The sequence below is a fragment of the Brachyhypopomus gauderio genome, chromosome 16 (genome assembly GCF_052324685.1).
Source record: "Brachyhypopomus gauderio isolate BG-103 chromosome 16, BGAUD_0.2, whole genome shotgun sequence".
Taxonomy (NCBI): Eukaryota; Metazoa; Chordata; class Actinopteri; order Gymnotiformes; family Hypopomidae; genus Brachyhypopomus; species Brachyhypopomus gauderio.
In genome coordinates, this window is record NC_135226.1 from 4,425,600 (window position 1) to 4,451,578 (window position 25,979).

At 48.8% G+C, this 25,979-nt stretch overlaps 1 protein-coding gene across 1 annotated transcript in view; it reads right to left on the bottom strand.

Moving 5' to 3' along the window:
• Positions 1 to 25,979, bottom strand: part of gbe1b (glucan (1,4-alpha-), branching enzyme 1b) — a 97,742-nt gene that overhangs the window by 59,711 nt on the left and 12,052 nt on the right. Inside the window, exons 4-8 of the mRNA XM_076975766.1 lie at positions 23,021 to 23,155; positions 22,305 to 22,440; positions 18,863 to 18,953; positions 17,600 to 17,809; positions 496 to 611 (exon numbers count right to left, since the gene is read on the bottom strand). Coding sequence (XP_076831881.1) covers positions 496 to 611; positions 17,600 to 17,809; positions 18,863 to 18,953; positions 22,305 to 22,440; positions 23,021 to 23,155 — 688 coding nt within the window. The remainder of the gene's footprint in view (positions 1 to 495; positions 612 to 17,599; positions 17,810 to 18,862; positions 18,954 to 22,304; positions 22,441 to 23,020; positions 23,156 to 25,979) is intronic.

Here is a 25,979-nt window from a genome sequence, read left to right on the forward strand (position 1 = left end):
CAAATCTTTAAGTGGATTAATATAAATAATAATAGTACAGTAAATGGGATTTGAAGGTGCAGCTCTGATTAATGTCTTGAAAACTCTTGTGTTGAGAGCCTCATCCTCCTCACTTGTGTGGACTTTATGTAACGTGCTCCAGTATGACTGACACATATTAACTGCAGAGAGTGTACTGCACACACAGTGTACCACACATACAGTGTACTGCACATACAGTGTACCGCACATACAGTGTACCGCACATACAGTGTACTGCACACACAGTGCACCGCACATACAGTGTACCGCACACACAGTGCACCGCACATACAGTGCACCGCACACACAGTGCACCGCACACACAGTGTACCGCACATACAGTGCACCGCACACACAGTGCACTGCACATGCAGTGTCCTACAGTGTACTGCACAAACGTTGTACTACACATACAGTGCATACAGTGTACTACACAGTGTACTGCAGTGGCTGTGCTGAAAAGCTGTAACCTACCGACACCATGGTGATGGTACAGCATGGATGTGACCCCATCGAAGCGGAACCCATCAAAACCATACTCCTCAATCCACCAGCGCAGGTTAGACAAGAGGAACCGCTGAACCTCCCAGCTGTGAGCACACACACACACACACACACACACACACACACACACACACACACACACACACACACACACACACACAATGTCTGTGTTATAGTCCTACATGTGAGGGAAAGAAAGTACACTTTAAAAGTTTTAAAACATCACCCAGTGCTCACAAGGTCAGGACTTTGTATGAGCAACTGCTGAAATGAGTCTCGGAATTGGCAGCTTAAATCACACACCATTTCTCCTCAGAGACTTGCAGAGAGGGCAAGATTACCACAGGCACACACAGGCCACTTCTCCACTCATACAGCACTGACACCATGGTGCCACATTTCTAGGAGTCGTAGCAACACAATCAATCGAGCTGAAAGGCAAACCCAGGTGCTGTTGACACTGTGTTCAAGCAGAAACAAACCTGTGGCATGCAGACTGTCTGTCTGTCTGACAGCTTCATCACTGTCAGGCCCAAACGTGACTACAGACTTCAACACTAGTTCATGCTGTAGCAGAATGTCAGCACCTTCCAGGACACAAGACTGGGTCTGGTCTGTACTGGGGGGAGAGTGTCTGGACTGAACTGGTCTGGGGCACTGGCAGAGCCAAAGGGGGGGCAGGGGTGGCAATTGCCACCCCCAACAGAGCCCTTGCCACCCCTACTGCCACCCCACTGGAAATGGTCATTTTAAGAGAAAATATGTGTTTCCTTTCGTTCATCATTTGTATATGGACCTCTCCCGCCTCCCGCACGTGCTTCTGTAAGGCCTTGGTCACCCTTTGGCCACCCCTTGAAAAAATGTCTAGCTCCGCCACTGGTCTGGGGGGAGAGGGTCTGGTCTGGTCTGGACTGGGGGGAGAGGGTCTGGTCTGGTCTGGGGGGAGAGGGTCTGGTTTGGGGGGAGAGGGTCTGGTCTGGTCTGGACTGGGGGGAGAGGGTCTGGTCTGGTCTGGACTGGGGGGAGGTGGTCTGGTCTGGTCTGGGGGGAGAGGGTCTGGTCTGGTCTGGACTGGGGGGAGAGGGTCTGGTCTGGTCTGGACTGGGGGGAGAGGGTCTGGTCTGGTCTGGGGGGAGAGGGTCTGGTCTGGTCTGGACTGGGGGGAGAGGGTCTGGTCTGGACTGGGGGGAGAGGGTCTGGTCTGGTCTGGACTGGGGGGAGAGGGTCTGGTCTGGTCTGGACTGGGGGGAGGTGGTCTGGTCTGGTCTGGGGGGAGAGGGTCTGGTCTGGTCTGGACGGAGAGGGTCTGGTCTGGTCTGGACTGGGGGGAGAGGGTCTGGTCTGGTCTGGACTGGGGGGAGAGGGTCTGATCTGGTCTGGACTGGGGGGAGAGGGTCTGATCTGGTCTGGACTGGGGGGAGAGGGTCTGATCTGGTCTGGACTGGGGGGAGAGGGTCTGGGAAACAGGAGGGTCAACCAGTAACACCAAGACCAGCAATTGTGACTTTCACAATCCTTGTGGTATCACTTTCTGCATGTTGCCATAGAAACCTTGCTAAAATTCAAGTGCTGTGGTTCTCCCGCTCTGTGTGCACAGGTAAAGTACCCCACAGGTAAAGTACCCCACAGGTAAAGTACCCCACAGGTAAAGTACCCCGCAGGTAAAGTACCCTACAGGTAAAGTACCCCGCAGGTAAATTACCCCCATGAAAGTTAAGAAGGGAGAAGATCGTTTACGAGGCATTTCGCACCCTGAATCTCACGGTTCTGTGGCGCATTTTCCTAGTTTGCTCAATTCAAAATACCACAGCTCTGCACACGTGCTTCGATTTTCTCCTGGAAAATCCTCTAATCCTGGTTTTCCAATTTTTGGACTGAAGGAGAGGGGCGTACAGAAGTGCACGTCGGAGGCCCGTGCAACACACTCACCATTCTGCCCCTTCACCATCCAACACGAGGTCCAGTCCACCAGAAAATGAGGAAATATGGAAATGAGCTTTGAAGGAGCGGACACGTACACTGGGACGTGAGGTTATTCAGCAGATCTCGCGCAGAACTATTGCCAGATGTCTGATAACGTTATTACAATACCAGGTGCCACAACCTTCATTTCAGACAACCTTCATTTCATACAATGCATCACCCCATACGCTCGATTTTCTGCTGAGCTAAGCAGACACATTCATGTATGCTAAATCGAATATATGGATACACGTCTCCAGTGGCAACGCAACACCCTCTACTCCCTTCAGAACTGTTGTCTTTTCACACTTCGCTGGATTGGAAGTTACACCGGGCTGGCGGAGACTGCGGTTTTCCTCATCGATGGTCAAAGTGCTGACACGCACATCCTGTAATCCGTGAACAACGGGTTACGGTTCCCCCGGCAACAGGCCAGGAGCTGCGAGTGTGCGTCTGAAGTGCGGGCGAGGCGGGCGTGTGTGACGAACAGACAGCCCTCCGTGTGACACGTAAACACAGAGCTGCCCCCCCCGCGCCCCGCTCTCCTGGGACGGGGGGGGTAATGTCTGAGAGCACAGCTATTCATCAGCACGGCAGATTACTGAGGAAGTGCAGAGCAATCGTGGTGCAGGACACACCTGAGCTTGGGAGAGCTTATCAGGAAAGAGGGGCCGGGAGGTATCCCCCATATCTCCCCCAACGTCTCCACCCACGTGTCATATCGGGGGAGAAAGCGGATCGGAGGTGTAGGTTGGGGGATTTGTGCGAATCAGTTCTCAGTGTGCAAGTGATAAAAAGTGTGCGCCTCGCTCCTTGAGGTATGTCTGCTAGGGAATTTGGAAAGATGGTAAAAACCTTTTAATTATTTATGTATTTTATTCTCACACACTATACATCCATGGATTTCAAATGCACAGCAAGTAAACTCCTTTAGTCTAAGAGCTAGGAGAATATTTTTTCCCCCAGTGCTGAAGCACTTCCTGGAGCTTCAAGGTTGGATCAGTAGTGAAATGTTGCTTAGAGCAGTCTCAGGTGTCATATACACCTTTAAGGCAATCAGGTATTTTTGTTTTTTGAACACTATATCCCTAAGCTCATGGTTATGCTTATGGTTGCACTTCAGACTTGACTTGAAACTTCTCCGTAATGACTCTCGACTCGACTCATGCACAATATCTCGTATAGAAAAGAGCTTTTGAAAAAATACTTTGTGTGTTTATTTTTCCATCATTCCTTACTTTTGTTTCCGTGATTTGGGACACAACCTCTTTTCTTGTGAGGCATCACAACGTCACTTATCGTGAGCAGGAAAACGGAGAGAAGCGTCAAATGTAAACAAACGTGGTTGCCATGGCTTCTGCTGGAGTACCGTACATGGAGCCTTTGGCAATAGGGAGTTTAAATCCTTGGACAAAACCGAAGGACACAACGTTTAACGAATGTGGGAAACAAATTAAACACACAAACCCCACAAATTCAAAAGGCACCTGAAAGCACTCCCGGATAAGTTTGTTTAGTTTACTTTAGCCAATTAGCCACTTTAATACAGCCAATATATAAAGTAGTTTTTCCATCTCCTGTCCCTAAACTTATCCTTGTTTTGACTTGAGACTTGACTTGGACTCTTGTACTTTGTGACTTTTGAACATATGACTTTTGAACGTATTTATCTAACCCTATGGTATTTACTGAACCCTACCCAGGGGCGCAGATGGCACTGGGGACGGGGGGGACATGTCACCTCCAGATTTATATTGACCCCATCCGAAATCTAGCATCTACAACTTGTAGATATATATATTGTACAGCTTGGTCCCCCTCACTTCAGAATTTCCATCTGCGCCCCTGACCCTATCCCTATGGTATTTACCTAACCTTAAGGTATTTACCTAACCCTAACCCTATGGTATCTAAATAAGCCTATGGTATTTTTGTGATATGGTGTTTAGGGTTTGTAAACCCACCCAAGGTCCAGTCAGTCTAGTTTGCCCTCTTTCATTATATAAACCCTATTAAACTGCAAAATCTTCCCACAGGCAATGCACAGGAGAATGTTAGAAATGGTTGGGAGAATGTTACAAATGGTGCAGAGGTGAAGAAAAGTTTCCCGTTAAGAGGTCAGCAGCTACAGTACAACCCTAATGAGGCTGTGAGGTTAACATAGCGCTTCTCAACTGCTTTATTTCTGCAGCTTAACACTGAATACAAATAACACACAGCCCTGTCTCTCCATGTTTGCCTGAGAGTCCAGAGAGCTGAAATGATTCGATGAGTTCTACGTAAAATCTGCAATGAACCACATACCACAGGCATCTAATCCTGTTTACACTGTGATCCACAGTGCATGAAGCCTCATTGGCCATGGTAACAGACATATTTGCATAGCCACACCCCCAAACCGATCAGTCCACCCTGGCAAACCTGACAGGGAGAGGTGACTGAAACCGCTGGATCATCTATATTACAGTCAGCTTGTAGATAAGAAGAAACACATTCACTACCATGACAGCTCATTTAACAAGAGGCGTGAGGGTGAAACGCCGGCACACACTGGGCGGAGCCATAGAACAGCCGGGCCTTCTGGGACGTGATGACTGAAGCAGCTTATTTCCTCACGTGTCGCCCCTGCACAACTTCGTGAGTCGCTGAGTGAGAGACGGTCACGGGGGATTAATGTTTACCGGTCAAGAGACGAGGTACGCAGCGGAGCGAGGCTGCACGTGCCACCCTGATCTCACGTCGGTGTCACGGCGAGATTCCTGGGTGTAGCGCCGAGCTATCAGCATTAGCGCTACTGACACCCAGCTGTGACTCCCGCCGATTTCAAACATTTGTCTGAGTGGAGGTCCGGGCAGGGGGCGGGAATGTGCTTGGTGGGACTGACGCTCTCATTCACTTTTGTACTGTGCACTGCAGATGAGAGTGAAACGCCAGGAAGAGTGATATGCCAGGCAGAGTGATATGCCAGGCAGAGTGATATGCCAGGCAGAGTGATATGCCAGGCAGAGTGATATGCCAGGCAGAGTGATACGCCAGGCAGAGTGATACGCCAGGCAGAGTGATACGCCAGGCAGAGTGATACGCCAGGCAGAGTGATACGCCTCCAGCACAGAGCGCTCTCTGCCACAACGAGCTAATGCTCACTCACCCAAATTGATTTCCTATAAGACTGCAGGAGAGGCCAGTAGGGCGTACGGACCACAGTGCAGAACCTGGTCCAGATTCAGACGTTCCTACACCACCAGACCGAGTGGCCATGAAGCCTTTCACGCAGTCTCTTAATAACATGACATCACATTACCAAGAACAAAACCCCTTCCAAGTACATCAACGGCCCATTGCAAAGCAATCGATTTACGGTTCACAGGGTCAGGTGGTTAAAACAACAATTAAAGAGCCATCAGAATCTCAGAGTAGTGCACTTGTGTTTGTCATTCAGCGGAGAGGTGACTTCTCTGAGGGCTTTGTTCGTTTCCGTGGAATTTGTGGAGGCAGCATGGAGCCTTCAAAGGCTTGAACGGCTTCTCAGCATCGTTCACATCTACCTACGAACCATTTGAATATAAATATACCGTGGATGTGACTAAAATACATATTTGGAAGCCTATAATTTTCATATACTTAATCATCATACCCAAAAATCATTTGAAATTATAACAATAGAGTCTAATAATAATGCAAAAGCTAGAGATGCCCTTATTACTGAAGTCTCCATGGTAAAAATGATGGAAATGTGCTCAACAGCCTACGAGAGAGAGAGAGAGGGGGAGGGAGAGAGGGAGAGATTGGAGATTTTGGTGTCTACATCCTTTAAACATCTCATCAGACGGAGGAGCCACGGTTGCCTGCTCAAGACCTCCCACAAACCTCCCACAGACCTCCCACAGACCTCCCACAGACCTCCATCTGCTGACTGCTGTTCCCCACAGGTGCTGGCTGAGCGGGACTCCGTGGTGCTGATCCGATCCGCCGTGCTGCGGTGCGATGGCCGTCATGACTCGCGCGAGACCTCCTGGACACCCCCAGCGCTGGCGTTTAGGCAGTGGCGGTTCCAACGTGGAGCGGGCTGGTGTCACCTCCTCCCCCCGCCAACCTCACACGTTCTCCTGCTCTAATGGGAGCAGATGCTCCTTCAGATCTGCCGCGTCAAAGACGGCTGATTAAGCGGCACGACGCCAGACTCCTTCTCCACCTCCACACCTCCGCCTTCGGCTTCCGGACGTCCTTCCGCAATTCATCTCCTCGGAAGCCGGTATAACGCGACAGCTCGACCCGAAGATGTATCCCAACAAACACCGGCCACAAATAAATAAATAAATCAATCAATATCCGACGCGAAGTGGGGCTGTCCGCTGGGTTTCTACAAATGACTCTTCAGATGTCTGGCGGACGGGGCATGTGTCTGCTGCCAATCTAATGAGTCCCTCTGATAACAGCACAGACTCCATAAATAATGAAAGCCGAGATCGGCTCTCATCACACGCCTGCCCTGTCTGCCACTAACCACGGATAATGTTTAGACGGTTACAGCTGTTGGCACGCGCTTATTAAACTCGGGTTCGAAAAGCATTTGATGGTCTCCACTGTGGGCAAAGGGCCCTTCTTGATGTACGAGCTCACGCCGATGGCGGAAAATGAGAGAGACACTTAATTTACAGGAGCCGCGACAGCACCAATCAGGAGGCGTCCGGGCCCGAGCAAAGGTCATTAGGGTCAGAAACCTAGGGGGAAGGAGAGGGGCGTGGCCTATCGAGCTCTCATCACCGCAGCCACGATGATGAAGAAGCGGTGGCAGACAGGTGCGTGGGGCGGCACATGCTGTTTGCATTACTGGTGGGTCAGTTCCTACCGGACCTGGAGGTGGGTCGGAAAAATAAATGACTCTGTCACAAGAGGGCATTCCAGTAGTGGCGGTACACAGCATTTCACCACTTAGGCCTGATATTAGACTCCAGCTTTCTGCATCAATTCTACTCCGCGATTATTATTCCCAGGTCTGGTCTCAGCCGAGTCGCAGGCTAATGAATCAGAAAAACAAAATGATTGCGCGTTTTACAGGACGGGCTCTCATCTGTCCAGGGGCTTGTGGGCGACGGGCTGCGTGTGGAAGTGGAAACCGAACCAGCAACAACGACGGTTCCAGGACTGGGCCTCATTACTTCAGATCAGAGCGTGGTTCTTAATCAGGGCTCCAATCACTGAAGGGTCCAGGTCATCATCAGGTGTCTGGAAAGAATATTCGGCCAATCAAACGGTGCCGGCGACCTTTGAAGGAGGAGCTGCTGATTTTTTTGTTGTTGCTGTAATGGATCTGCTGAACAACGGTCGTCCCCGCAAGTCCAATCACAAAACTCTCTTCTCCTTTTTGAGACTACAGTTCATTTATTATGCTGTATTTTTGTATTGCTTTAATCAACTGCTATGACCAATAATGCCTGTTCCAGGTTGTCGGGGACACAGGCGTAGGCGCGTCTCGGAGCGTGGGACACAAGTGTAGGCGTGTCTCGGAGCGTGGGACACAGGCGTAGGCGTGTCTCGGAGCGGAGGGGTGGTGTTTTCAGAGTGATGAACAGGGTTTGGATTGTACCATCCTTCATTGAGGGGAGATGTTCTCGGATAGTACTGATAATGCTTACTGATTTTGTTAATGTGATTATACAGCACCTCGGTCAACTCCAGTTGTTTTTAAATGTCCTTTTTACATATATACATGAAATCAAAAGTCCCCAAGTTACCTGCATGTAATTAAAGTGAACTTTCTATAGATCCGCCTTCTTTTGGAAGGTACCCAAGAGCATACAGAAACAAAACTGAGGAGGTGTGGAAACATGTCTGCGTCAAAATAAAATAAAATATCATGTCTGGAGGACTGGAAGACTCGGTACACGTCTGACGAAAGAGAAACGGATCTGATGAGTCTGAAACAGAATTTCTGACCTAGAGATCTGGATGATAAAACCAAACCCTGCTCATCACCCTCATCATTTATTCTAACAAAGCAAAATGAACTACTTAAGCAGTTAAGAAGGGGTTTTATATGTATATAAAATATGTATATAATACCGCTTTTGAGTCAGACACCAATTTGTAAACCAACACTGTTCTTTCTCTCACGGACACACACACACACACACACACACACACACACACACACACACACACACACACACACACACACACACACACACACACACACACACACACACACACACACACACACACAGGGAACCAGTCTGGCTTTCTTCGAAAACACATCTTAATTACGCGTGGGATCCTAGCAGAGTTTCTTTAGACACTCTCACTCTTCTGCCCACTTTGTACAACCGTGATCTGAGTGGCGGAGTAGCCGACCACCTCCACCCGATGAGAATAAAGCTGGAAATGAGTACAAAGCAGTAGCGCCACCCACCACCCCAATCACCCCCATCATCCCCATCACCCCCATCATCCCCACCATACCTCATCACCCCCACTATCACCCCCATCACCCCCATCACCCCCACCATACCTCATCACCCCCACTATCACCCCCACCACCCCCATCATCCCCACCATCCCCCATCATCCCCATCACCCCCACCTCCCCATTACCCCCACCACCCCCACCATACCTCATCACCCCCACCTCCCTCATCAACCCCATCATCCCCACCTCCCCATCACCCCCACCACCCCCACCATACCTCATCACCCCCACCTCCCTCATCAACCCCATCATCCCCACCTCCCCATTACCCCCACCACCCCCACCATACCTCATCACCCCCACCTCCCTCATCAACCCCATCATCCCCACCTCCCCATTACCCCCACCACCCCCACCATACCTCATCACCCCCACCTCCCTCATCAACCCCATCATCCCCACCTCCCTCATCACCCCATCATCCCCACCTCCCTCATCACCCCCATCACCCCCACCTCCCCCATCACCCCCATCATCCCCACTTCCCCCATCATCCCCACCACCCCCACCACCCCCATCACCCCCATCATCCCCACTTCCCCCATCATCCCCACCACCCCCACCACCCCCACCACCCCCATCACCCCCATCATCCCCATCACCCCCACCACCCCCATCACCCCCATCATCCCCACTTCCCCCATCATCCCCACCACCCCCACCACCCCCATCACCCCCATCATCCCCACTTCCCCCATCATCCCCACCACCCCCATCACCAGCCGTGTGCCATTAGCATGTGTGAATAATAAATAACGACCAGACAAATCCAACAACACACATACGCCATCACAAATCACATGGCATGAAGCGTGTGACTGTAAATAAATAACTGATGATTACTAATAACAAATCAGTGGTACATATAAAAACTCTCCTGAAGGTGTTTCAGGTGCTTTATGAAAGTTCCTCAAAGGTTTTGTCTTCTGAGCTCTTATTAATTTAATGGAGACTTTTCAATTTCCTAACAAGATCACAAACACGTTTCCCTTGTAAGAAACAATCATTTAACTCACATCCACTGTGTGTTTGTGTGTGAGTTTGTGTGTGGGGGTGTTTTCTCCCTCGGACATCGATAGGCGATGATATATTTGATATGAGCATCAGATCCAGACCCCAAGACCGGCCCTAGAGGACAGAGCTGCTGGGAGTTATGCTCCACCTCAAGACCATTTCTGCCTGTCCTGTTGTTTTCAAGACAAATGACTCTCAAAAGAAGAGAAAAAAACTCTCGTCATGATTATTCATAAATGCTTAAAGCAATTTGCATGAATATTTCACCACTTCAGATAAGCACAAATAAATGCTTGATCATGAGCAAACAAAAGTGCTGATGAGAAGAACTAATTATGCAGGCAGAATTTTGCATCACGTTATTAATTACACAGATATAACCTGGGAGCACAGTTCACTCACACACCCACACACACACACAAAGCGTGTGCACGCACACAGACACACAGAAATGAGGGTTTCGCAAGTTTTAGTAACTAAACTTTATTGCTGCACGGTGCTTAAAGTTATAGCAGAAAACAAAAGAGGAAAGTAGAACTGCTGTACAGCACAGTAGGAACAAACAATGAGAACAGCTCAGATCAGACCGTCCACCACGAGAACAGCTCAGATCAGACCGTCCACCACGAGAACAGCTCAGATCAGACCGTCCACCACGAGAACAGCTCAGATCAGACCGTCCATCACGAGAACAGCTCAGATCAGACCGTCCACCACGAGAACAGCTCAGATCAGACCGTCCACCACGAGAACAGCTCAGATCAGACCGTCCACCACGAGAACAGCTCAGATCAGACCGTCCACCACGAGAACAGCTCAGATCAGACCGTGCACCACGAGAACAGCTCAGATCAGACCGTCCATCACGAGAACAGCTCAGATCAGACCGTCCACCACGAGAACAGCTCAGATCAGACCGTCCATCACGAGAACAGCTCAGATCAGACCGTCCACCACGAGAACAGCTCAGATCAGACCGTCCACCACGAGAACAGCTCAGATCAGACCGTCCACCATGAGAACAATCTACCAGCTCAGATCAGACCGTCCACCACGAGAACAGCTCAGATCAGACCGTCCACCACGAGAACAGCTCAGATCAGACCGTCCACCATGAGAACAATCTACCAGCTCAGATCAGACCGTCCACCACGAGAACAGCTCAGATCAGACCGTCCACCATGAGAACAATCTACCAGCTCAGATCAGACCGTCCACCACGAGAACAGCTCAGATCAGACCGTCCACCATGAGAACAATCTACCAGCTCAGATCAGACCGTCCACCACGAGAACAGTCTACCAGCTCAGATCAAACCGTCCACCATGAGAACAGTCTACTAGCTCAGATCAGACCGTCCACCACGAGAACAGCTCAGATCAGACCGTCCACCATGAGAACAATTTACCAGCTCAGATCAGACCGTCCACCATGAGAACAGTCTACTAGCTCAGATCAGACCGTCCACCATGAGAACAGCTCAGATCAGACTTTCCACCATGAGAACAGTCTACCACAGACCTGGGCAAACTACGGCCCGCAGGCCACATCCAGCCCATTGTGCGTCCCTGAAACCGAGCTTAGAGAGAACCCGAGTCAGCTGGGAAATATTGAAATGGACCTTGAAAGTGCCGTAGAAGTGATTTAAAGGTAGGTTTAAGCCTGGTTTATACTTCACGCGGTGCGAGGGTCCACGCGGCGAAAATGACGTAATCGGGGTGACTCCACCCGTGTGCGAGGGCCTCGCTGTCGATGAACAAAGTCATGTTTGCAGGGTTTATACATCTTTACAAGGTGGAATTAATGCACTTGTACGTCACTTTCAAGGTCCATTTCAATATTTCCCAGCACGTTAAACTTAATTAAGTTAAATATTTATACATATACTCGAAATAATTCGCTTTTAATCACATTATTTAATGGTGGTTTATTTTCAAAACACCCAATCTTAACGTCTTCACTTTTTCTCATGTTTCGTCCTGGAATTACAAGAGGCTCGTATTTGTTAACGTAATACAAGAAAACTGTTCAGTTACAATTTCAAGCATTTTCAAGTATTTAGCCTAAATTCCAGCACTTTTCAAATCTGAAACAAAAAGCAACATTAAAATTGGTCAGGTAAATGTTCCTTCCCCTGTTTTTGAGGGGTGTTTCTTTACACTAACACATATTGTTTCAGACAACACTGCACAGAATGTGATGCGGCAAGTATAAATGCCTCCGCCGTTCGCGGAAGTTCTCGCGAGGTGGGCGGGGCCACCGCGATGACGTCATTTTCGTTTGTGTGGCCCTCTGACACAATTCAGGTTTCTCATGTTGCCCCTTGTAAAAATTAATTGCCCACCCCTGGTCTACCAGCTCAGATCAGGCCGTCCACCATGAGAACAGCTCAGATCAGACCATCCACCATGAGAACAGCTCAGATCAGACCATCCATCATGAGAACAGTCAACCAGCTCTGATCAGACCGTCCACCAGCTCAGATCAGACCATCCACCATGAGAACAGCTCAGATCAGACCATCCATCATGAGAACAGTCAACCAGCTCTGATCAGACCGTCGACCATGAGAACAGTCAACCAGCTCTGATCAGACCGTCGACCATGAGAACAGTCAACCAGCTCTGATCAGACCGTCGACCATGAGAACAGTCTACCAGCTCTGATCAGACCGTCGACCATGAGAACAGCTCAGATCAGACTGTCCACCATGAGAACAAGCTACCAGCTCAGATCAGACCGTCCACCATAAGAACAGTCTACCAGCTCAGATCAGACTATCCACCATGAGAACTGGCTACCAGTTCAGATCAGACTATCCACCATGAGAACTGGCTACCAGTTCAGATCAGACTATCCACCATGAGAACTGGCTACCAGTTCAGATCAGACTATCCACCATGAGAACTGGCTACCAGTTCAGATCAGACTATCCACCATGAGAACTGGCTACCAGTTCAGATCAGACTATCCACCATGACAATAAATTTACCAGCTCAAACCAGACTGTCCACCATGAGAACTGGTGAGACACTAGTATCTGTAGAACAGATATTTGTTCCCCAACATCAGAGGTGGGACCAAGTCAGTGTTTTGCAAGTCTCAAGTAAGTCCAAGTCTTTATCCTCAAGTCCCGAGTCAAGTCTCAAGCAACCATCAAGTCAAGTCCCAAGCCTCAAACTTGGAATTTCAAGTCCTTTCGAGTCTTTTTTTTTTACAGGCACCAACGCTTTACGAATGCTACGCTGATGCGTTTCTTTACTCGTTTTGTTGGTGTCTGCCAGCCAAAACAGACAGAAATGACAGATCATTTACATTTTATCTTCTCTTAATTACATAAATGTACTTAAACAAGAATGTTTCGTTACATCATTTTACACGAAAATAGCAAGCTTCATCGTAAGCAAGATGCTGTCATTATGAATGGTTATTCTAAACATTTGGATAAAATGTTTAAATATAGACTAATAAAAGGTTAGGGTTATTTTTTCATTGTTTTCTGTTATTGTGGGGTCACGGTGTAGGCTACTATTGTTACCTGGAGATTCAGTGGGGTCACATATTCTGATGGCTGCCGTCAGAATTGGTGACCCCAGTTAAAAAGGCTCACCTGTACATCCCATTTATGATTTCTTTGTTGGCTGCAATGGTGAGGGGATGGTAAATCTTGTTTAAGTACATTTATGTAATTAAGAGACGATAAATGTAAATATAAACATCTGTCATATTTTGGCTCGTGGACACCAACAAAACGAGTAAAGAAAGTGCATCAGCGTAGTTTACGTAGCATTCGTAAAGTGTTTGTGCCTCTGAACAGAAACTGTGAAATAGCGCCCCCTGTGGTCACAAAACTCGACGGTCACAGAATCTGGTGTAACGCCAGTCTGCGTCAGAAGGACGGAAATGAAATTAATGGGGCGCACTTTATTAATTAATATTATTTATTAATATGCGTTTTAAAATTTAGATTTGGGGTAAAAAAAAATCAAGTCTTTGCAAGTAAACAGGTTCAAGTCCAATTCAAGTCCCAAGTTATTGGTGTAAAAGTCCAAGTCAAGTCTAAGTCTCTGAATATTTTTTCAAGTCAAGTCAAAAGTCTTAATATTAATGACTCGAGTCTGACTCGAGTCCAAGTCATGTGACTCGAGTCCCCACCTCTGCCCAACATTGCCACAACGTTAAGAGTTTTACACAAATAACCATCGCAGAAGGTAAACGAGTGATGTTTTCTATACAGTTTTGATCACGTAAAATTACACCGCTGTTAGTGATGTTTAAATAGTTTTCAGATTTCAGTTTCAGTTTAAATGTCGTTACTTTTTTTTTCTCTCAACAGTATTGATGATAAGAGACACAGAAAATACGCAATATGTGGAAGTGGCCAACAGGAGCTACCAAGGTAATATTTAAAATAGTTGTTTTCCATCTCCAAAGTCCCTAAGCGTATCTTAATATTGACTTGAGACTTGACTTGGACTCCAGCCTCATGACTAGTAGGCCTGTGTTGAAAAAATCGATTTTCCGATTCAGAATCGATTCGCATAAGATGATCCAATAATCGATTCGTACGTCCAAAGATCGATTTTTTAGTGAACTTTTACCTCCGCCTCGTCACTGAATTCACGCAGGCGTGCTCGGTCTAACTAACTGTAAAACAACATGGCGTCGGACAGTGCCGGTAACAACGATAGTCAAATCGGCAATCTAAAAGCAGAAGGACAGTTTATCCAGTGTCAGTTTACAGTTAGTCCATGTCACTGACAGTTTACCCAGTGTTTTTACAGTTTAAAAAAGTTAAAAATGTTCTTGTAACGTTGGGCGCAATGGACGAGACAGAATCCTTTGCACATTCCAAATCGTTACGTTTATTACATTTACCGAAGCGCAGACAGCGCACATAAAACACGTTTACATAGAACATGTGTGACTCAAACAACGACGAGCACAGGACGCTGCGCGAACACACAAACCCCACGATGTGAGACGAGCCTCAGGTGAGACGGACTATAACAAGACGCACCCACGGAGATCTACAGACACAGACGAGTAGACGCAGACAACGTTAACACACGCCCAAAAGGGAGGGGTCGGGGACCGTAACGTGACAGTTCTGTTCCTATATTCGCACTTTAAAGAAAAATACACGTTTACATTTTATACTTTCAGTTTATTAAGTGTGAGCACTTTTAAAATAAAAATGCATTTGGTAGCAACAGCTTTTGGGTGAATTCTTAATTATTTCAATCATAATAATAATGCACTGGTTAGTGTCCCAGTAGGAGTCCACTGTTGCAGATATAGACACCTCAAAGATGTCCTCTGTATATTGTCCTGGATTACCTTTCTTGAAGGTAGATTTATGATGACCCTTTTCACCAGTCTTCCAGCCATCAGTAACTACCAACTACCAGTAACTATTTGCTGATTAATATCGATATAATACTAGTTTTAACATGTTGCTTCTGTACATAGTCAGGAAACAGCTCAAATACATTTTTAATAACACTAAACCCCGAATTGGATCGGATCGAATCGATTAAATCGAATTAAATCGAAATAAATCGATTCTTAATCTTCAGAATCGGAATCGGATCGATTCTTGGAATTTGAATCGATACCCAGCCCTAATGACTAGGGGTGTGTTTAAAAAAATTGATCTTTCGATTCAAATCGATCTTCATTTGAATGATTCGATATCGATTTATGACACCCGAGATCGATCTTTAGAATTAGCCAATTTTCCCCGCATATGCGTACCGTTTTAACGTCTCGCGTTTTATCTCGCGAGATCAACCTTTTTTTTCCTCGAGCACCGCCACTTGGCTGGGGTGATCAGTTAAGCATGGCTGCAGCAAGAGTAAAAAATGTACCTCTGATCCACATCTATGATTCAATGAGTTACTAGTTCGCTCTGGCGCCAACCACCGGCAAGTGATCGATCGCGATATAATACTTAATTTGTGTTCATTTTACACCGCCACCCCTCCAGGTTCAAATCTCACTCCAATCGATCTTGAAAAGTTGGCAACCCTGCAAATGTATGGTTACATTTTGGATTCAGAAACCATGATGGTAGGGAAGAGTTGGATAAAAGCACAGCTGCGTGTAAACTGTGCAACATGGAGGTGAAATATTGTGGGAATACCACAAATCTGAGAAATCATTTAACACGACACCATCCTTATATTCAAAAAATGCCAGAACCCAAACAAACTCCACTAGAGAAGGCATTTGCGATTAAACTATCTACAAGTTATCCCCGTGCCAAAAAAATAACCAAAGTGCTTGAATTCCACCTTTTAAAGGTGTATGAACCCTGCAAATATGACTTTGTTCAAGTATAAAGTTTTGAAGTTTTCTCAACTGCTGGCAATATTGTTACTGCACAAAGGAGCTGTCTCACTCCTCAACATGTTGATCAGCTCCTTTTCTTGCAGAAAAATTTGACAATCTCCAAGATGTCAAAAAGCAGTCATGAATAAATCTTAGTTTTTGGACCTTAATGTTTACAATATTCAGAACTATGTTCATAAATGTTTTTGTTACATGTAAAAAAAAACCCAAAAAACTTAATTTGCACTTTAAAAGGCTGTTCAAAACCGCTTTCAATGCCTTTTCTGGTAAAGGAGCTATGTGGAAGAGTGTGCATTAATTCATATTAAAAAAAGAATATAACTGTTGTTCACAGTATAAACACTAATATCTTAATACATTTTAATAATATTTGAGTGTTCCTTGTATCATTACAACATTTCACATTCAAACTACACTTTTTATTGTAACTGAAATGTCCCTACAAGAATCGATATTGAATCAGATTGAATCGAAAATCGAATTGAATCGGGACCTTGTGAATCGAAATCGAATTGAAATGGGAAATCAGTGGTGATACCCACCCCTACTAATGACTCATGATTTGTTTTAGACTTGTGTTTTGTGACTTTTGAACATCTCTGCTTCAGTCAGTGAGAGGCACAATGTAAATAAAATGTATTATTATTGCTGTTGTTAAAACAAGCTAGAATTATCTATAATTATTACCAAACTAAAATCAGTTAAGGTAAAGAGTGCTGAGCTGATATACTGTAAGCATGAGCTGATATGCTGTGTGAGCTAATATACTGTAAGTGTGAGTTGAAACTAAGGTGAGCTGATACTGTAAGTGTGAGCTAATACTGTAAATGTGAGCTGATACGCTGTAGGTGTGAGCTGATACTGTAAGCGTGAGCTGATACTGTAAGCGTGAGTGGATACGCTGTAAGCGTGAGTTGATACGCTGTAAGCGTGAGTTGATACGCTGTGTGAGCTGATATGCTGTAAACGTGAGTTGATATGCTGTAAGTGTGAGTTGATACGCTGTAAGTGTGAGTTGATACGCTGTAAGTGTGAGTTGATACGCTGTAAGTGTGAGCTGATACGCTGTAAGTGTGAGCTGATACGCTGTAAGTGTGAGCTGATACGCTGTAAGTGTGAGTTGATACGCTGTAAGTGTCAGCTGATACGCTGTAAGTGTCAGCTGATACGCTGTAAGTGTGAGCTGATACGCTGTAAGTGTGAGCTGATACGCTGTAAGTGTGAGCTGATATGCTGTAAGTGTGAGCTGATATGCAAGTGTGTGTCTGGTTCTCCCACCTTGAGTAGTTGAAGAGGCGACTGTCCCACATTGGGTGTGTCCCTCGTCCTCCCCCGTGGAAGAAGCAGGAGTCCGACCCGTCGAAGCAGTTCAGCCCGTCCTCTGTGTTCTTGGAGGCGTGACTGTGGACCACGTCCAGAAGCACCATGATACCCAGAGAGTGAGCTACATCGATCAGTTCCTTCAGGTCTTCCGGGGTGCCATAGCGACTGAAGGGGGGGGGGGGAACAATGCTCAGGTTTAAAGGGGCAGGTGGGGGGGCTTCAATAAATAAACATACTGAGCAGTATTTACTCTGCTGAGACTGACTGAAACATTCTAGAAAGATGCCTTGAGGTGTGTCTATGCAGAGTCCATCACACACACACACACATCATACGTTACATCTGGGTACAGTTCTTTCCCCTATTTCACAGTGTATTCATTTGAGGGCCCGGCAAAGACACAGGGAAGGAAAATCAACCTCCGAGTTTTTACGGTGGCGCTGAGCGGATGTGGGCGTGGTGCACACACACGGTAGGCGGAGTTACCAGAGTGGGCGGTCCTTAGGCGTCCGACCCCGCGCTGGCCTTTAGGACATCACCACTCCGCTATTGCCCCTCCCGCTACCCCCCACCCCGGGGCAAAGTGCAAAGCACAGGCGCAGCACTGCCTGCACGCGCCCCCCGATTGTGAGCGCGGCCATGAGGGATCGATCATGGGTGAAATTACTCCGTATGCATTACAGGCCTCGGGCTTCGGGCTCTTTCTGACAGCCGGATCGCTAAGGCGCCGGGCGGAGCGGAGAGCACAAATGGAGCGTCTCTGCCTGCTCGCTTTTTCCATCACCTGGGCCGCCTCGCAGGATTAACGCCAAAGGTGTTTACAGGGAGATTATCGGCCGGCGTGGGAGCCCCCGCGGCCCGAGGCGAGCCCGTCTCGAGCGCACGCTCCGGTCTGTGCCGCCGCGTCGCTCTCAATACAGATCGATGGATTTGCGAGGAGCGTAAAACTGCAGGGTGGTGTCGATCGGCGCGGGAGCGCGGGGATAAATCCCGCCGAGCGTCCCCGCAGACGGAGAGCGGCGTCGCGGCGAGCACAAAGCCGAGGCGTCGCCCTCACTCGGCCGCGCGTTCCGACGCGTGCGCCGATACGTTTGCGTTCGGTAACGAATGATATTCTGTCTCTGCGGTAAGCAAGTGTGGATTCTGAACGTTTCGAATTGTAAATGGCGGGCGAATGTACTTTTTTATCGTTTTTTTTTTCAAGGAGGCAGCGTTCACCTGGACGCCGCGAAGAAGCTGGTGACCTGGTAACCGAAGGAGGCGTAGTAGGCGTGCTCCATGATGGCCATCAGCTGGATGCAGTTGTAGCCTGCAGATACAGAGAACGGAAGATATTCCCTCACATCTCACCACAAAGCTTGAGGATCTGCTTACAGCAGAACTACTGCCTTGTTTTCTCATCACCTTCACACCCCCCCCCCCAATGGAGCCCCCCCCCTCCATCTTCCACAACAGACAACGACACCAACTGCAACCCGGACCGTCCCCCCCCCCCCCCCCCCCCCCCCCACCAACACGCTTGACAGGTGAGCTGGGCTCTCCCCCCTGCTCCCCCAGCACGTCCTGCAGTCAGGCGGGCGCGGGACACACTCGGCACGCGAGGCTGAGGGTTCCAGCGGGCCCGTGAGCCTGGCTGCACTGCACAAACACGCCACGCTCTTTAGACGCCCTGCTCCTGTGTTGACAGGTCTTTGAAGCGCTCAGAAAGGCCTCGCGAGGGAGAGCGACGCTCCTTCTGCCGCTTCTGCCAGCACGGCCGATTATTTATTTATTTCGGGGGCTTCTTTTGCGCGCGGCTTCACAGAAAGTTTTGGGGAGGGCTTGTTTTTCTCCTGATGAGGGGTGACAGCGGCGTGAAGAGTCCGCACTCGCCTCCCACAGGTACGCGTGTGCGCACACCCTCTCCCTCGCACGGACACACTCGCACTTGTACACACAGAAACACACTCATACACAGGCACAACCACGCGTATATGTACTTGCACACGTACACACCGGCGTCCCTGTGCCGCTTTCTGGGAAGCTCTGTATTTTCCAGCCTGAGAGAGACGGTAAGAAACGCAGCGATCAGACGTGGACACTAGACCTCCAGCTGCTCACTCTCAGCGTGTCTGTAGCTTCCCAGAGAATTCACACAGCAGCATCTCAGAAGAGCAAAAACCTGAACTGGCCGCTCTGTAGTGAGATGTGTTGGGCTGGTGTGGGGGTATTTTATGAGGGGTGTTGGGCTGGTGTGGGGGTATTTACGAGGTGTGTTGGGCTAGTGTGGGGGTATTTTAGGAGTGTTGGGCTATTTTAGGAGTGTTGGGCTGGTGTGGGGGTATTTTACGAGGTGTGTTGGGCTGGTGTGGGGGTATTTTACGAGGAGTGCTGGGCTGGTGTGGGGGTATTTTACGAGGAGTGCTGGGCTGGTGTGGGGATATTTTACGAGGAGTGTTGGGCTGCTGTGGGGGTATTTTAGGAGGAGTGTTGGGCTGCTGTGGGGGTATTTTACGAGGTGTGCTGGGCTGGTGTGGGGGTATTTTACGAGGTGTGCTGGGCTGGTGTGGGGGTATTTTACGAGGTGTGCTGGGCTGGTGTGGGGGTATTTTACGAGGTGTGTTGGGCTGGTGTGGGGGTATTTTACGAGGTGTGTTGGGCTGGTGTGGGGGTATTTTAGAAGGCCTGTTGGGCTGGTGTGGGGGTATTTTACGAGGTGTGTTGGGCTGGTGTGGGGGTATTTTACGAGGAGTGTTGGGCTAGTGTGGGGGTATTTTAGGAGTGTTGGGCTATTTTAGGAGTGTTGGGCTGGTGTGGGGGTATTTTACGAGGTGTGTTGGGCTGGTGTGGGGGTATTTTACGAGGTGTGCTGGGCTGGTGTGGGGGTATTTTACGAGGTGTGCTGGGCTGGTGTGGGGATATTTTACGAGGAGTGCTGGGCTGGTGTGGGGGTATTTTACGAGGTGTGCTGGGCTGCTGTGGGGGTATTTTACGAGGTGTGTTGGGCTGGTGTGGGGGTATTTTAGGAGGAGTGTTGGGCTGGTGTGGGGATATTTTAGGAGGAGTGTTGGGCTGGTGTGGGGATATTTTAGGAGGTGTGTTGTGCTGGTGTGGGGATATTTTACGAGGTGTGTTGTGCTGGTGTGGGGGTATTTTACGAGGTGTGCTGGGCTGGTGTGGGGGTATTTTACGAGGTGTGCTGGGCTGGTGTGGGGATATTTTACGAGGTGTGCTGGGCTGGTGTGGGGGTATTTTAGGAGGAGTGTTGGGCTGGTGTGGGGGTATTTTAGGAGGAGTGTTGGGCTGGTGTGGGGATATTTTACGAGGTGTGCTGGGCTGGTGTGGGGATATTTTATGAGGTGTGCTGGGCTGGTGTGGGGATATTTTACGAGGTGTGCTGGGCTGGTGTGGGGGTATTTTAGGAGGAGTGTTGGGCTGCTGTGGGGGTATTTTAGGAGGAGTGTTGGGCTGGTGTGGGGGTATTTTACGAGGTGTGTTGGGCTGGTGTGGGGGTATTTTAGAAGGCCTGTTGGGCTGGTGTGGGGATATTTTACGAGGTGTGCTGGACTGGTGTGGGGGTATTTTAGGGGGAGTGTTGGGCTGGTGTGGGGTTATTTTACGAGGTGTGCTGGGCTGGTGTGGGGGTATTAAAGAAGCCGTACTGGGCTCGGTGTAAAACGTGGGGTTACGGCAGCAGAGTGGAGAATCTCAAGAGCAATGAGTCACGCAGACATCAACACGTGGGTGGAGACATCTCCATCATTCCCCCGCAGAAAGGGCCTGAATTCAGTTAAGTGTGTCCATTCTGAAATCATTGGCAAGGATGAATAAGGCTCATACTTTTAGTAATTACTTACTCACCAAGACACACTACAATTTGAGTTTCACATTTGTTATAGCTACATTAACATATGGCCATGCAATGGAAGGCTTCTGAGCTTCAGAGAAAAGAAGCCATCACAGAAATTATTAGCCACCTGATTCAAAACTCCCATTTCACCTGCCACACCACAACGGGGTGCTGTCAAGCTTTTCTCCAAGATCCACGACGTGCTGGGGGCAGGCACACTGCACCCCCCCCCCCCCCCCCCCCCACCCAGGCACCCAAACAAATCCACACACACAGGCTGAAACACGCAGGCGACGCTCTAACGACCCCACACGCACGCCGTCGCCCCACACGCGAGGCTCGCACCAGCGGTGTGTGCGGCCGTGCCCGCCCTGCCCAGAGCCCCGTCTCTCCCCGCCTAAGAGGCAGGTGACAGCAGCTCGTCACGGCGTGGCGTCTGCAAGCTAAGCGCTGGTGCCACTCAGAGCCAGCGAGAGCACCGAGCAGCACCGGCAGACGCGAACACAGCAGCGCCCGCACCGAGCTCAAGACTCTTCCAAAAACTAACAGGGAATGTAATATTGAAGAAAAAAAAAAGACTTTAGAGGCACGGGCAGAAACCTGACAGTTTTGACTTGTCCGTCGAGGGGGGCGTGGAGTATATGAGTTACGCTGAAGGAATAGAAATGTGTCTCGTAAACAAAAAACAAGGCCAATGAAAATATCCGTGTTGTTGCAAAGTCCAGAAAGTTCCAGGAACACGGGCTGTAGGAGGAGTGGGGTGTGATCAGGCGGGCGGATGTAACCCGGCCGTGTGCCCTGCAGGTGCAGAGCACATGGGGAACACTTTACCCAGGTCTTTTATTCGAGGCAGCACGTTGTGCGTGAAGTTACTGTAGGATGCCACCTTGGGCTCGGGCGAGGCGATGCCGACGTGAGCCTCGTAGATCCGTAAGCTGCGGGGCTTCCGCGGACGAGGATGTTTCCGCTGAAACACAGGAACAGGAGGAGAGGCTCGCTGTCTGTCCCGCACACAACCCGCCCAGCGGGACCAGGACTGCACATGCAACTGGCACCAGGACCAGCCCAACTCACACGGAGCTCAACAAATAGTAAAAAACACCAGTAATGGTACGATTAACGTATGTGGTCTTTAGTGTGCCAAAGCCAAGCGGTCAGAGATGACGGGGTGTGTGTGTGTGTGTGTGTGTGTGTGTGTGCGCGTGCGCAGGTAATAGCATTCATACATCATCTTAAGCTGTGCACACTGCAATTTGAGTTTTATAGATAAAGTTATTTTAACAGCAAAATACAATGAGATACATTCCGGATAACAAAAACACAGCAAGCTCATTCTAAACTGCTCTGAAACGTTTTCTAGTACATCACAATTCATGAGCTCTGAACAATCCAGGCCCTCCCTCCTCGTATCGGGCAGTGACGGATTAAAGTTCAGACAACCATCACATGCAGCCTCAGAGTGTAGGGCAAACAGCACGGTTGAAAGTTGACTCGAAAATAGTTCACGGCTGTAGTGTCTTTGGCACCAGTAGAACCCAGTAACTCACCACGTAAGGTTGAGGAGGATCCCAGTATATCCAGTCATAGACTAGAGAAGTGGAAGGCTTGGAAGGCTTGGTCACGTATGTCGCCCATGGTGAAATACGGTACAGTCTCTCACCTTCTTTGGTGTGAACCACCACCTGATGGAACAGATAAATGACAGGTTCTTACAAGGGTTACTGTGAAGACAGGGCCAGATAAAGAGCATTCAGATAGAGAGAGACAGAGAGAGAGAGACAGACAGAGTGAGACAGACAAGAATTGCCAGATAAAATAGAGAACAAAAGAATGGAAGAGATACAGAGACTTTCTGCGCACAGAAATCTCATAAACAGAGCGGTCAGAGTGGAGGGGGGAGACGCTTGTCCCTCAGACGTCTGACTTGGTGTGAAAACAATCCCTGATACCCAGCTGTCTCATTAATCTTGTTTCTAATGATTCATGGGCGATTAGGAGTTATGCCAAAAGATGTAAACAGCTTTAACAGGCTGTTTGGATACTGTACATGCTGTATAGGTGTAAACAGATTTAACTGTCTGTAGACGTCCACGGGGTTTAGTCTGCAGCAGTGCAGAAGCCCAACAGAACATCACTGCAGGAGCCTCTGAGCGTTCCTCGCTGATCTGTCCACGGAGAGCCGTTAGAGACAGACGGGAAGAACGCTGGGATGTGGGTGGAGGGATCGGGTCGGCAGAACCACTGAACTCTACATTAGTCCAGAGGCAACGAGTCACAGCTCAGTAGATTTTCTCCCAAGCACTGCTTTACAATTAACATCATTTGAAAACATGACATCTATCAAACGCATTTAGACTGCTGCGTCATAGAGGCGGACAGCCAGCACAAGTCAAGCCAATCACTGAAGAAAGAGTCACTGGATCTTCGGTGCAGTACTGGCCAATGATATTTATAGCCATGGCAGCTTTATGAAGCCTCAGGGTGGAGACATATTCTACTGTGACTCACAGTTGACTATTGTACTAGTGCAACATAAAGGAAGACTTTCATTTCAAAGATGATGTAGCAGGGTAAGGCGAGGAGAGATTCTCACACACACACACACACACACACACACACACACACACACACACACACACACACACACCTCCCAGGATGGCAAGATAAAGCAGAGTTCCCAGGCATCAACTGTTATTTTGGCTGTATTTTTCGATTTCCATCAGCCGCTCCAAACAGAAGTAAGAAGACGGGGGTGTTTGGCGAGGAAGTGAGCTCTTCCAGTCTAACTGACACAGCCCCCATCTTCACAGCCCCCATCTTGTGTGCCTGCTCTCATGCATTGTCACAGCACAGGCAGCAGGGGCACACAGATCACTGCTGGAGCTTTTCTCCCAGAATGAGCTTTTTTCTCCCCCCCGAAGGCTCTCTCTCTCTCTTTCTCTCTCTCCCTCTCTCCCCCTCCTCTCCTCTCCTTCTCCCCGTCTGTATCCGACTGTCTTTCTGAGGATGGATCATTTGATAGTGCCTTTTCTCAACCACTGTGGAGAGGTAATGACTAGCCCACTGCCCCCTGCTGGTGACCCAGGGAGCAGCGTGGCACAGGGAGTCAGTCATTAGCGGCGTCTCTCCGGAGGCCATGGGAACCAGAGCCACCCCGCCACCCTGCAGGCTTCACACCATTTACCCAATTACTGCCAAGCCACTGCATGAATGAACCACTACCAGACAGACTGCCAAAGAGACAGAGTGATAAAGAGACAGTAAAAAGGGAGAGAGAGCATAAGAAAAGAGGTGAGGGAGGAAGAGAGAGAGAGAGGGAGGGAGGGAGTGGGAGAAAGAGAGAGAGAGGGAGACAGGAAGAGAGAGGGAGAGAGAGAGAGAGAGGAAAAGAGAGGGAGATGGAGAAAACATTCTTTAATAAGTTTTGTTGGGTTCTGATCCTGTCCGTTAAGTCACATTTTGGACACATTTGGCCAACGTCGTTACAGATCTGAAACCTCCGTGGCAAAGCTGTACACAAGACATAAATAAGACATTTTCTGCAATGTAACAGTTTGGAGGAGTACACGTATATAACGTCCATGATACATGAGCCTGCACGCAGCAGGGCCCGGGCAGCAGGACTCTCCGGGTCCGCGCAGCTGCCGGGCCAAGATGCGCGGGGCTGAGCTGCGGAGGTACCGGTGCCAGGGCCCGCGTCTGCTTCTTATCGCCCGCCGCCCGACCCTGATCCACAATGGAGACCCAGCAGCCGGAACACGCGCTCACGCCTCCTGTGTGCCACACAATCGCAGAGACGCCCTCACGCCACCCGACACCCGCCAGCCGCAATGACACGCCGCACCAGGGCCTTCCTACAGTAGGTGGCGCCGTTTGGCAGAACGCTTCCAACCAGGGAACGTGCTCTAGCACGCTCAGAGTAACTGGACAGTATAGTACAGTAATGCTAACTGCTTCTCATTAGCAGTGATTCAGATAAGGAGTCTGAGGATGAGTTATTATTATTAACATACAGCTACAGCTCTAGAGGAAATGGAAGCACTTTGATCTTTTGGGGGAATATGATGATCTTTCACCACCAATATTCCCTGGATACAGTCGGAAGCCACTGACCAGGTCTTCCAGATCCGTCTCTCCCGTACAGATCTATTCAGCAGACCTACGATGATGTGCTGTGCAGGTCTTCTCTATCCAAAAACCACTGTGGAGGTATTCTCTATTGAAGACCACCCTGACACGATGTAGAACCTCTGTCCAGGTCTTCCATAGGGAATGTCATAGTGTCATGTTGTGATATTGCTGAAAAATACCAACCACTTCTCATCCAACTGTGCATATGCGATCTAACAAATGGCCGTAGTTGGCTAGAATCACCCTGAATTGACAGACTGACTGACCCAATCAGGAACCCTGATTACAATCTAACCTCATAATACACTTTGGTAAAAGGCATAAAACAGATTAAACGTGTTGCCAACTTGGATGAGCTGATGAAGGACTGTAGCC